Source organism: Acromyrmex echinatior, chromosome 14 (assembly GCF_024713525.1).
Source record: "Acromyrmex echinatior isolate Ae372 chromosome 14, ASM2471352v2, whole genome shotgun sequence".
Taxonomy (NCBI): Eukaryota; Metazoa; Arthropoda; class Insecta; order Hymenoptera; family Formicidae; genus Acromyrmex; species Acromyrmex echinatior.
The window spans coordinates 5,854,148-5,868,732 of record NC_141865.1 but is presented as its reverse complement, the minus strand read 5'-3'; the positions used below and the strand labels follow the sequence as shown (position 1 = coordinate 5,868,732).

General features: G+C 31.4%; 1 protein-coding gene and 1 long non-coding RNA gene across 10 annotated transcripts in view; one reads left to right on the top strand and one right to left on the bottom strand.

Annotated features, from left to right (window-relative positions):
* Nucleotides 1-14,585, bottom strand: part of LOC105150454 (uncharacterized) — a 234,622-nt gene that overhangs the window by 46,077 nt on the left and 173,960 nt on the right. For 2 of the 8 annotated variants that reach the window (XR_015547390.1, XR_015547388.1), the window contains exon 6: nt 10,865-11,196. The exons of the other annotated variants lie outside the window; for them this stretch is intronic. This is a non-coding gene — a long non-coding RNA (uncharacterized LOC105150454). The remainder of the gene's footprint in view (nt 1-10,864; nt 11,197-14,585) is intronic. 8 annotated transcript variants of the gene reach the window in all.
* The window catches only part of LOC105150452 (glutamate receptor ionotropic, kainate 2), a 159,204-nt gene that overhangs the window by 6,433 nt on the left and 138,186 nt on the right, over nt 1-14,585 (top strand). For both annotated transcript variants that reach the window (XM_087413339.1, XM_087413340.1), the window contains exon 2: nt 4,646-4,938. In XM_087413339.1, coding sequence (XP_087269465.1) covers nt 4,866-4,938 — 73 coding nt within the window. In that variant the 5' untranslated portion in view covers nt 4,646-4,865. The remainder of the gene's footprint in view (nt 1-4,645; nt 4,939-14,585) is intronic.

The window sequence follows — 14,585 nt, the reverse complement described above, 5'->3', positions numbered from 1 at the left end:
GCTTTCTGAAGTAAATCTCTATAAATGCTTTTTAACGTATTTTGGTGCATTAATTTATCAATTAAATCAATATCCGGCAAATATTTAAAGCCGATATTCTCGAAAACAAAGCTATATATGAAAAGATTTTGTTTTTTTTTGTCTATTTTTTTCATATAAAATTCCTTCCCAGTTATACTATCAATTCATGAACATCATAATAAAAATATATATACTACAAAAATAAGCGTGTAAAAAATGGCTTCAATATTGTGTGTGTATATGTGATTAGTTTTCCGTATAAAAATAACACATTATACATACAATATGGATATAATATGCAATAAATATGTTATTTTTACGCGGCAAACTAATCATACATATACACATATATTGAAAACACTTTTTATACATTTGCAATGTAAACATATTACACATACATTGGAATTTTAAAAAGAAAAATATATATAAACAAGAAGTAATATAATCCAACTTTCTAAAAATTATGGTAAGAAAACAATCGAAATACCTCATGCTTCAAATAATTTGATAACCTTCCTTTCATGCACTTTCAAATAACAGCGCAGTATACAACTCAATGAACTTACTCATCATATACGAATATATAACATACGGTACGGATATATGTACAAATGTATGGAATTGCAGTTTACGTAAAACTCAGTATAACTCAGTTTCTTACAGCATTATTCCGTAAGCTACAAATTTACGGTTTTAAGATTTATACAGAATTTATTTAGAAACGTAACATAAAGACGCGATATCAAATAGTTTGAAACATTCTACTCAAACTAGAATAAAGTAAATTGTAGAATTAAATAATACTAAGAAAAAGAAAAAAAATTCTTCAGAAAAAAGAAAAAACTTTTCCTCAGAATTATAGTTACTAGCAATTTTTTACGATCTATAGACATGGTCATTGCTACCAAGTTAATCCCTCTCGATCGTAAAACCTATAAAGAGCAGGTGTAATGCAATTTTTATCGGCGATAAAACGCACTGCGAATGTTATTCACTACCGCAAAAAAGGGTGTTCTCTTTCTTCATATATTCAATTCCTTAAACATATGTGTAACTGTGTTACTATAAATTATGAATTGCATAATTATAATGAACATACATTTAATTCTTTAAATGTATGTAATTGTTACTCATAAATTATTAATTAATAATATTAATAATAAATGTTACTATAAATCATTTATTAGTAATATTAATAAATAAACATCAATTAACAAAAAAAATTACATTTGCATTTATCTTTTTTATACTTCGTTGAAACATGTTTTTAACGCACATGCTTTAAAATAAATTTTTAAAAATGTGCATAATTTTATGATATATTTTTCATCATGATTTGATTGACTTGATAAAAATTAGGATGACGATTTTGCTAAGGGCAAAAATCTGCCTCGAGTCACTAAGAGAACTGTGCGAGAGAAAGGAGAGTGAACGCCACACGTAATCGCCGACGGGGAAAAGACGGCAGAACGAAAAAAGGCAAATTTCAAACGCAACGAACGCACCTACGTAATCAAGCGGCGCGCTTAGAACCGCGCCATTCAGCAAACAAACACGCAGCGAGAGGCAAAGTTACCCCCGACTAAATTGGGTTAGTTGAAATCCGTTTACGCTAACTCTAATGGCAAAAGCGTGAGCCGCATGCGGTATCGACACCAAACTTCTGTTGAGAGTCAGTCGTCCGCGCGAGGGTGGATTCGACGAGTGGTATGCGCGAGGTCTTTACTCTCCTGACCAGCATTTTGAACATCAAATATTGATACCGAGGGCTAATCCCAGTCAGCTTTCCGCTTCCACTTTACGCATCGTACGTTACAGCGTAGATCATTACCACATGAAAAGAATCTAACAGGTCAATGTTACAATAGATAAAAAAATTTTTAACCGATAATTTAACTGATATTAATAACGGAAATGTAATTAATTGGCTTCTTCACATTTGCGCACAGTGTACGAGTAATTCGAATCGCATAATCGAAGCCTTGCATTTCGCGTTATTTGACATTTATATGTTATATCATGTAACGACATGTACCTACGTCTATCGACAGATACTAGTGTAATTAAATTTATATCTATGATATTAATAATCATAGAGGTTACGAAGTAACTTGTAGTTAGTCAAATAAATGAGATATCACAGCAAAATAGATTATCGCACGAATAATATTAATTTCGCACGAATAATAATTAATTTCACGTATTAAAACGTATTTATCAGCAATGAGAACATAAGCGAATTGCTAATCAAATATTTAAGTAATTAAGTATGTAATATTAACCCTTAGTACATATAATGGATTATTACATATATAATGATTTTCCGACCCTTTATTACACATAATAGATTATTTATCTCCAAGGCTCTTTATCACAATTCTCATTTTTACACGTATATAGAAATTATTAGAGGATTTTTATATACTTAATTATAAATAAATAATTTTACGTTGATTAAAATATGCTTATCAGTAATGAGAACAATGTAAGCGATATTTGCTAATCAAATGTTTACCTAATTAAATATAGAGTATGTAATTAATTAATATAAACCTTTACTGCACATAATGGCTTGTTTTGTCGTTTGAGTTAATTACATGGTGCCCTTAGTATTTCAAAGAAAAGAAATGCGCAGGAATCTAATTATTAAGGTATTAAAGATTAATATAGACTAAAAAATCAGATATTGTGCGCTGGTATAATCATATGTATATAATAACTATATGTCAATGATACTCGCTACACAGAGAGAACGATTTTGCTGACATATTCAAAAATTTAGGTAGATACAGAACTGAATATAATTCTTTAGAGTAATACCATCAAAAAATTTTTGATCGGATACTCAAACTGATTGCTAGAATATCAATTGAATCTCCTATCTAAAAATTTTGATGGTCTAACAAAATTATTTTCAGATTTGTATCTAGCTAAAGTTTTGAAACTTCAGCAAAATCTTTCTCTATATAGATACATTCAGACATCAAGAAAAAAGAATAATAATAAATATATCGAACATGAAATACAAAATTGTTGAGCACGCAAATTCACGAAATTTTCCACCGTTAAACATTTCACGGTAGAAATTATAACGTTATTGTGTCTCTCGTCGCTATTTTGCGGTATTTCTTGTAGTTTGCTCCACGGAATGTTGAAATTGAGGGAGTTTGCTTGCTGCGAAAGCGCTTGATTCAACTACATTTTTCTCGTAACACAGTTTTAAGTACGAACTCTATCTGTCGCGTTAGCGTGATCGAAGTTACGGGAACGAGACTGTCGCGCAACACAATGCGGCAGGTCGAGGTAGAATCGGGCGTGGAGACATTATCGTGGCAGATCCAAAAACTTCAGAATCGCTTCGGAAATAAAGGGACTCTCTTGTTCCCTTGGTATCTCCGGCACCAGCGTAATGGAGGTCGTATCTACTAGGAAGGTCGAACTCTCTTTTTTCCATCTATCCCTCCGGAAAATGCACCTCCGGGAATGGAGACGTGGGCCCCCTGCTGATTTCACTCCAGAGACTTTAGTCCTTTTCTCGCCTCTCCGAGGTTAAATATAACTAAATAAAACTAAACTAAACCATGTTTTAACATTGTTGATATGTGTTCACAGATTACATTAAATCATAATTTTGATTATACTAAACAGATTATATTAAAAAGAAGAATGCCCTTCAAATCACAATCTCTCTTTTAGAAAGTTATTATTAGTGTTATATATAAGTGATGCTATCGTGCATTGTTAATTACTTTTCTTTAATTTGATTATATTGCTTGAAATAAGACCTAATATTTTTTGTATATACTTGAAGGCTTAACTTAAATTAGAAAATCATCTTTTAAATATAAAATTATTATAAACTAAATATAAAATAAATTAAAAATTATCTTTTAACTATTCTTAGGTAATTATAAATAAATATTTATTTTCTTTTGAAACGCAGAAAGGAAAACAAGCGACTAGAAACAATATACGTAAATTCTATATATTTAAATTCTTATTTAGCTATGAATTTCAACCAATTTCACATTTCTAATGATATTTACAAGCTTATATTTTTCGTTTTGGACGAAATTCATAAATCGTAACCTACTAGTTGTTACTTTCAACAAACGATCCCATATAAAACCGTACTAGCCATTTAAGCAATTAATTTACCAGCGAAAAAGCACGGCCTCCGGCAGATTGCATTTTGCTGGTTTGTTCAGGTCCTGATTTTATGAGGTCAGTTATTTTACGCCTGCATTGTTTTCCCGGCAGATGTCCATTTGATCAGAAAACTATATCAATGAACAAATATGAGTAATGTTGCGTGATTTGCAGGCATACTTGTGTAATGACGAAAAATTACAAAAAATTTATTTCTTTGTATGCGTATAGTTGAAAATTAAAAAATAATTAAAATAAAAGTATTTTATTATTATATCGTATAATAAAAAAGTTGCGGTAATATAATATTTTAAATGTCACAAAATGAAATTTATTTATTAAATTTTACTCATATTTTCTGTATTCTAATTTTTTTTTTAATTAAAATGAGTATCATGCAATCTCATAGTTTTGCGTTTCAATATTATCATCTGTTTTGATGTTGTATTACGAGTTTTTTCTTTTTATTTTTCAGATCAAGCCTGCACGGAAGATGATGGTCGTTTAAGAATCTCATTCAATGTGCAACGAGTTTCTGAAGATGTGTAGTTTGGTGTTAAAGTGTCGGTGAAATCGAAGCAACTTCGCGTATCTATGATTTCCTTTCCGTTCCTTCATCGCACTTTGACTTACGGAAAATCCGCACGAACGATGTCATAGTCGTCCAAGTGCGAATTATTTTCACGTTAGACACAATGGCACTGTTGTTCGTCATAATCGTCGTTTCGATCACCACTGCCATGTCGCTTCCGCCGGTCATTAGAATCGGTAAGTACATATCGATCGAGTCTGTTAACTTTCAATTACTTATGCACGGAGTTATAATTAATGCAATTGGCTCCATCATTTAATATGCCTTCTCATGCATAATAGTATAACTTAATTGTTTCATAATTAATTAATTATGGGTTACTATAACTGAAAATCACATTTCTCATAATACATTATTTTGCATTACTTAGACTACACATTTATATAAAATATTGTAATTAAAGATGAATTATTATTTCCTTTTACGCAATAAATGTTTTAAACGAACATTGTAATTAAAAATCCATTTTGCTATTTTATATGTAAAATTTATAATTAAGAATTTAATCTGTCTTATTTCTATCTCTTTTTTATTTTTGAACATTTTCACTGAACATTCTCAAATCTGAAAATATTTTTTTCAAATTAAGTTATATAATATGCAGTGATGCTCTCGTCGTTTTCAATCGGTATTTTCATATAATTTACGGTTTATCATGCACGTCATTAATTTATACAAAACATTCGTGCATAAATATTGTACGATGTATATTAGTACACATACAGCATAATTCGCTTGTAAGTTGTCAATTAGTTTAACTATTCGTGTAAAAATTTTTATTTTACTCATGTAAAAAATACATCCATCAATTAAATAATGAAATTAATTTCGTATTTAATTCAAAAATTTTAATTAAATATACATGAGTTATTCTTGAATATTTAGAAAAAGTTATATTTTTATAAAAAACCTTCGAAGACATTATTTCCTCTAATATCATGTATATTAAACACACCTTCGAAATTACAAGAATTACTCATAATATTTGTAAGAATTAGCAGTCAAATTTTATTTCGCGATTTCACGTTTCAGACAACTTGCAAAACAATAATAATTTCGTATTCTCTCGCGCATTATATTCAACGGAGTTGTCAAGAGCGGCAGCTGGAAATCAGTTCCAGGAGACGATCTTCGGCGCATATAGAGAATTGTCTTTGGCTTCTTCCGCTACGCGGACCGCAAAACTTGTCCGAAACTTTCTATCGCTTGATTACACTTCGCTGTAGCGTAAGTAGATGCACGCGCGGTTTGGAATTACAGAGTCCGCCGCTAAGTACGCGTAGAGATCGAATCTTCACCGTGCACTGTCTTCATCAGTATAGGGTTCATTAGGTATTCCCGGGGCGTTCGCGTGGGTGTCCGTGCGTGGGATGCCGAGCTTCGACTTCGGGCCGTGCGTATCACACCATCCGTTCAGAACAGGCACGCACGTATACACGCGTCCATGACGCGAAGAGCAGGACTTGAGGTTGCTTGCTCACCGGTTAAGCCCTGCGATAGGAAAGTTTTCCATCGATTTAATTGGTTGAATTTCTCTGTGAGGCCACCGCCTTAGGGGAAACTTGTCCGCAATTTCCTATGATGTCGGCGAGAATGAAGCGAGGGCGATAAGGCGAGCAGGCTTATCAAGATGGGACGTGAACGTCCACATATATAAGATGAATGAGAGACCGAAAGAAAGTAAGGCGTCCCCAAAGGACGAAGGCTCTGGCGTCTCGAATCGCGGAAACTTTTCCAGATCATGAAGAAAATATAGAGGATATAGCGTATTCATTTGTTCCAAACAATAATCTTCCTCGTGTTTGGAAAGTACTAATTGAAATACAATATCTGTCTCGCACAGTGCATTCGAAAGTGGATGTGTAATGACAATGGAAATACAAATGGTAAAATTAATAGATGATATACGGAAAAAATAATTTTGCTGAAATATCTCTAAAAATGTAGCTAGATACAAATTTAAAAATAATTTTAGACTATTAAAATAATTATGTAAGAAATTCAAGAATGCTGAGCAATGCTGTAAAAAACTTGATATTCTGGCAATCAGCTTAAGCACTTTATAAAATAATGATTTTAATAATTATTTTGAGTCAACAAGATTATTTTCAAATTTTTCAGTTCTTTCTGTGTGATTAAAAAATTAATTTGTTTCTTTCAAACTATATATATATATATATATATATATATATATATATAATTTATAAATATTTAAATTATAACAGTAATAAAGGCATGTATATCAATATATTAATTCTCGACGAGATAAAAGTTAATCAATAATTAGTTTTCCATATAATAACACACACACAATATATGGTTTTTTTATTGTCGTATTGCTGCATCGTTTGAAATATTTTTATAAAAATATGATTTGTTAATTTATAAAATATATTTTTTCAATTATATTTAATCAAATTTCAAAGCAAAAAACAATTTCACACACAATTATATTAAAATTGTTGAGTAAAATCGTTATCTAGTAACTATCTAATTTTTCAAAGTTTCGTAACATTATTCAGATTTAATACTTAATTGACTTGTACTTGCACATGCAATTTTATGCAGTAATTATCTCAATATTGAATAACAACCGCAAGCTATCAATAATCCATTCGGAAAACGAGCACTCGCCCGAGCGAAAACTATTACCTCGCGAAAATGAAGCTTGTTAAAAATAATTGCGCAATCAATATAGATACATTACGTATGAGCTTCTTCGAGTTAAAAAATAAAAAAGTAAAAACATGAACTTTAATTTTTACTATTATTATTTTTCTCTCTCAAATGTATACGTTTTTTTTTATACTTATTCCTATTCTTCTTAAGTCGTATCGTAGTCATTCATTTTTCTTCTAATAATTAGTGCATTATCGCCCACAAAACTTGGAAATATGAATGTAAATATATAATTTTTAATATACGTGAGAATTCTCAGTGTATTGAGCTCGGGTCCGTGGGTTCGCTAAACCCAAATGACTGTGCGGATCAGCCATCCCTGCGGGATACGCGAGTTTCTCGTGTTACGTATCCTTCTCGTGCATCGTATTCGATTAAAATGCAAGTCACCTAACGTCGCGCTAAAAACCAGCCGTCAAAAGCAGACGTGATTATAAATTTTATCACGTGCACATCTACATCTCGCGCGCATGATCTTCGATCCGGTCGATGCGGTCTACAATGCAACATACAATCGTTACGTTGCATTTACGCTCGGTTCTTTGTCAGGATTAGGAAGAACATCTTGGCTCCTGGCACCAGCATTATGTGCAGTAAATAATATGCAGATACGTACGTGGCAATAAAGTTAAAATAAATATCATTCAATTAATATACAAATAATCTTTATTATCTCAAGTAATCTCCCTTAAAGACAATACGTCTGACAACGTTTGTACAGCTTGCGAAAATTTCGTGAAAAGTCATTCTTGGATATCGCCGTAAGTCTTGTTGATACACAGTTCTGATTCAAAACGTGTATGACAGTTCTTGACTCAAACAAGGCGTTGCATTATCACTTCAAATCACTTTTCCTACTCTCTCAATTTTGCTCTCACAGACTTCTTTTTATTCTCTAAATTAAAGGAGGAGGAAGGAACTCGATTTACATTTCGGACATTTAGAACTGTGTGACAACAACACTTCAAACGATATGACTTTTCAAAAATGACTTTTCATATTAGAGTTTCTGCAAGCTGAACGTTATCAGAAGTGTATTGTCTTTAGGGAGGATTATTTTGAAGGATAATGAAGATCATTTATACATTAATTTAGTGGTGTTTATTTTCTCATACTAAACTTTATTATCACACTACATATATAGTGAAGCCATCAATTCACTAACCGCTAGCCAGTGTCGTAAAAAGTTTCATTGATCGCAAATTTTACGAACACACAGGGTGTACAAAGCGAACAGATTAATGTAATCCTCGGTGGCATCGGGCGGTACGGTGAAAGGAAAAGGTTACGGGAGCGAATACTCGATAACGATCAAGATATCTTCGGCAAACACCGCGCTAGAAACGATGGAACCGTAAATGCCAGCCGCTTTCGTATTCCGAGAGACGGTAACAGCGTGACATGTGATTTGCGCATGCAACGTTAACTCAGCCGTTGTGAAAGATTTGCACTTTTCGACAAGTGCTTTCCTTGCAACTATAATAAATTTTGTAACGCACATGAATTATTCATAATTTCGATAATTTACGATTCATTGCTTTTTGCAAGTAAAACGTCCTATTTCATGCAATTTATGAAAATTAAACGACGAATTTAAACTTAACTTTACACGGAAATTTGATTTTTCTGAAGTATTTACAAATTTAATTAGATATTTACAAATTTAATTAGATACTGATCTAAAAATAAAATGTTAGTAATCTCAAAAATGATAAACAATGTTATAAAAAAAATATTTCGTATTTTGACATTTTTTACTAGCAATCAGTTTAAGCGTCCTGCATAATAATTTTAATAATCTAATAATTATTTTCAGATCCGTTCTAATTAAATATTTGAGAAAAACTACGAGTATCATCTTTCTGTGTATAAGATGGAGCACAATATCTTCGCGTTAACGTAAACCATTTACGGTACGAAAGGCGCCTTAAAATTCCTAGTTTTTTTTTTAAATAAGAATTCTACAAAATAATACGCAGTAAAAACATGAGCTTGCAATTTCATGACTACTTTTTCTTCTATTTTTATCCAAGACGTATATACAAAGCATTTCTTGAATAGCAAATTCATGAATCCATTCCGCAACTATGCCACGTGTTTTGCTAATAAATCACCGTTATGCTCGTATATTCGAGAATTATCAATGCAAAGCCACTTGGTAGATGTAGACACTTCGAAAGTATTATCATCTTTGCTCCCTCGACATGACGAAAATTTTTAAATCAAAAAGTACTAGCGCAAAGAGTGGTGCATGCCTGTAAGTTTATGGCGAGAAGAAAAACTTACGCCTGCAAATGCGAGTATAAACGAGCTTAATAAACTTCACGAAACCTCTAGCAGGAAGTGAGCGGAAGTAAATCGCCATCGCGTTGACAGCATTAAAGATTTATAACTTGCTCGCGCGTGCAAGGAAGAATCATAATGTGCTTGGAAGCTTGCAGTCAAATATGCTTGCTCACCATCGCTCGTAAACATACATTCTGATAAATTTTCAAGTATGATATTGCAGGAATGGTTTCATACACAATTCCACAGCACAGTTAATAAGACTGAAAGGATATTTTATTGCAGACACATTTCATAATTAAATTGTTTCCCCGCTGGCTTTTCCGCGAATATAAAACATTAGACGTTAATACTGATTTAATACTTTTCCTACATTCACACACACAAATATATATTGTATAATACGTATTTTATCACGTATCGCTAGAAATTAAAAAATTGGAGTTGAAATCCGTCACTGAGAATTTATTCAGAGATTGAATGTCACGTCACATTGAAACGTGAAGAGATAATAACGAACGTGGCAGATACAATTTTTTTCGTCAAAGCATGCTGCCCGCTCAATTTCCTGTAAGCGGAATAAGTTATATCATATTATAGATAAAAATTCTTTCTAATAAAAAGTAAACAATTTCAAACATAATATCTCGAAAAATGTGGAAGATACGGAAACGTTTCAAGACTTATTTTTTACATAAATAAAAGTAGTGTAAATAATAGTAAAATCAATTTTTAAAAAGTTTTTAATTAATCAGTTTTTTAAGGTCATATGAAAGTTATAATAATTTGTTAAATGAAATCATATGATTATTTTTTTGTACAGTATGATTCCTCTAATTATTCTGCATATAAAATATTAAGGTAAAGCTATTGAAAAATCAATATAGTTTACAAAATATTTTTTTCACAAAGCGCACAGCTTAAATTCTCTAAATGCAGTAGGTAATATCGCAACGCGTGTCATTAGAATATTAATTAATGCACAATAATAATACTAATTGGGTACAATGAATAACGTATATGGTAAAGAAATTACGAAAAAGCAATTTTATTATTTTTTTAACGTTGAAAGATATCAACAATAGCGTGGCGCTAAAGTCATTAGGCTTCTACGAATAAGTCGATAAGGCATCTTACCTGTAGCCAGCATCGGTTCTTCCATTAAAGCCTGGCGAAAATTACTTGAAGCGACTCTACAAGATCCTATCGTTTGGCTAAGTAGTTTTCATAAAGAACCGGAATTCTCGCATCCTCGTCCTATGCGTTCCGGTGCTTTTTCCCTTGACTTCTCTATTCCGGTCTTCGGACGAACGCTCGTCGATAATCGAACTCGAGAATCGATGGGGAGGCAACGGGTGAATTTTCTCGTCTGAACTTCAACGGACGTAAATGCTTCCGGCTAGGGCTCAATTCACCAACGGCCACGCTCGATTTCGCACTTACGAAACGGAAGAACAATCGCTAGAAAGCTGTGAAATCAATTAAGATATCTGAAGGAGATCATCAGGATTATCTATCCGCCAAGTTTTCGTCAAGAGATCGTATTTTTTTAACGATCGTTTTTTAACGTTTGCTTTAAGAAATTTGTTATTTAAATGAAGTCGTCAATTCTGAATTTTCCAATATACAATTTAAATTGCGCGTGAACGATATTTTCTTACTGAGTCTTAGTAGAAGATAAAAATTCTTTCTAACAGACAATATTAAGTGAAATAGACGAAAAAGTATTTAAACACAAATAAGAGAGAAGAAAGTCATTTTCGGTATTCGATTGATTCTTATTTCAAGATCATCTTAAGTATAATGTCTTAAGATGCTAATATAGTTTTAATTGGCTTATGATATCTTAAGACTATACTTAAAACAGTCTCAAATATAAAAATTGACTATGAATAGTCTTAGTGTTTAGTAATATTCATATATATGAATATACAAATACAATTATCAGTTGTATAGATTGTGCGTCGATTCGGACTTGAAACATAATCATAGATTGAAATAATAATCTTCCTAATAATAATCATAGACGTTTTAAAACATCTGAGAATTGAGAAGGATGAGGAAAGATAATTAGCAGCGAACGTAAATTAGATGATACTATCCATTGTACATATAAGCATAAACTGGAATAATCGAAAGACATAATTTATGACGCTAATGCGTCCGTACTATGCGACGAGATACGTTTGAGTTAATCCGCGTTATGAAGCGACGATAAGATCGCGCTACAATATCGCTCGCTCGCTATGAAATGCGCTGCGTACGCACTTCCAGAGTTGAGAATTCACAATAATTCGCTCGGTCGCGTACAGTCCGAAACAAATCATCAAAATATTAATATGCGACAAAATTTTCTTTCATTTTTTCGATCATTTTTTTGATTTATTTTCAAAACTGAATAAATTAACAAAAACGTTCGTAGATAATGTCATATTATGTAAAAAATATCTCATCCCTTTCTATAAATTACTATATATAATTACTATATATAATTTCGTTATAACTAATGAAAAAATAAGAAATTCGATTAAACCTCATTTCCACTAATTTTTACTGTCTTATTCTGACCAAATTCACGGTTTACATGCAATATTTAGTAAGGTGTCTTTTTGTATGTCGTGTAACGAGTTTTCTACCGTATCCTATTTTCTCGGCGACCATCGCATTCAATTTCCCCGGAGTACAATAACGGTTCGTGTACTGCGACTATGCCTGGCATGAAAACGTGCTATCAATAATTTCATCGTATTTAATTCTCTTCCCATTTACGCATCACTTTTGTGTCAGCAAGCTAATTCTCATAAGTGTCGCTAAAAAATAAATAACCAATGCGATCGCTTCAATGAAGCGATAAAAGAAAAAGTGAAAAATTTATTGAGCTAATGAGATAATTCGATAGATCATTAATCGAATATATTAGTAACAGAAGATCACTTCATTTTTAAGCTTTATTTTGTGCTTCGGATATTTCGCGTATGTAACAATTAAGGTATCTTTGCATTTTATATATTTATCTGTTGCTTTGATACTTAGTAAGCAACATATATGCATAACATGCAAAGTATGTTAGAGAAATAATAATCCCGTACTGAGAATTTTAAAGCAAATGTTTCTTCGATTTGCACGGAAATATGCTTCACGTAACTATTTGAAAACATGATGAATTAATCAATTTCCTAACAGATTTTTCAGAGAAGTTAGACAACAGCTTTGACTTATTCTCATTTTTCATCATTTCTCTGTCAAATGAAAAAATGTTACTTTCTGAAGAAGCATTTTGCTTATTATTTGTGTGTGTATATCCGTATTATAATATAAAAATTCAAAAATATAATAGGTCACATAAAATTAAACTAAAAATAAATTATTACTAAAAATTTTTACAAAAATATATATTATTTCAAGAAAACTATCAGAAAATTTGATATTAAAAGCTTTTTCTAATCTTACTAAATAAAAATATAAACAAGCATCTATTTCTTTTTAAATAATTGATAAAATATTAGAAATTATTTACTGTCCGTCTCGCAAAAATTAAAGCTCAGATTTCATCTTAAATTTTTTCACAAATTTCTTTTGCTTCCAAAATTTCTGGTCATATCATTGCTTTCTCCAGTTGCTGGAATAGTCTGAGTATCGATTTTTCCATTCAACCTGAATGTCTATTCCAAATGCTTGCAACAATAAGACTTTCGCACCGTTCTACTCGTAACAGAGAAACGAGATAACTTAGTACACAGTAAGATCGATGATGATTCATGCGTATGCATTCGAGATGTCAGCAGGCACGTACGCATAATACTCTTTTTCACGACCATGGTACCTACAATTTCTTGCAACGAGAGGTAATATAGGCTATAATATAAATTTGAGACACGATCATAAGACGACCGCAGAATGTCTGCTGGCCTGCGATCTATGGTGCTTACGTAAAACATCGCATCGTAAACTTCATGTCACAAGCACGTTTTATTTACGTATTTATCATCGTCGCGAGATGAGCTACGATAGACTAGAATGACGCAGAGGACGATAAACAAATGCAGCAACCGAGAACTGAGAGTTTTCGCAGTCGTTTGCAGTTATCTACCATTTCTTAGTACGGTATATTTTGCGATCATTTACTATATGCTACTTTAGAACATTTGTGATACAACTACACCTTGCAACTTTTAAAATCATTATTTACTGATTGAAATTAATATGTATATGCAAGATTCTTTACAAGTAAACAATTCTAGTAGGAAATCTTGGAAAAAAGTTTATTATTCATTTATTAAAAAGTAAAAAAATTCAGAGCTAAAAATAAAAAATTTTTAATGTTTAGATATTGAACATTTTAAAGAAAAATAAAAATTTCATTAATTTGGCACTATGTTAGACGAAAAATTCATCTAAACATATGTTCTGTGAAACTAATTTTTGTAGGAATATTTTGTGAAATTGATTGCAATAGTTCCAAAACTTATTATAATAACCGTTTTTGTGTTCAGAAAAAGAGTAATAAAAATAAGTTTTTAATCTGCATTTACATGCCTTAAAAATTTATTATTATTCTTACGATCAAGAATAATAATAAATTTTTAAGGCATGTAAATGCAGATTAAAAACTTACTTTTATTACTCTTTTTCTGAACACAAAAACGGTTATTATAATAAGTTTTGGAACTATTGCAATCAATTTCACAAAATATTCCTACACAATTTAGACGTTTCATGAAACTGTATATATATTTTGTAACATATAGGTGGTTGTTATTTTATACTATCTCTTACTTTTATTTAAAAACAACAAAAAATTATTTTATTATATTTTTTACATTAGATAGTATCACTCGATATAGTGCTAAAAATTTGT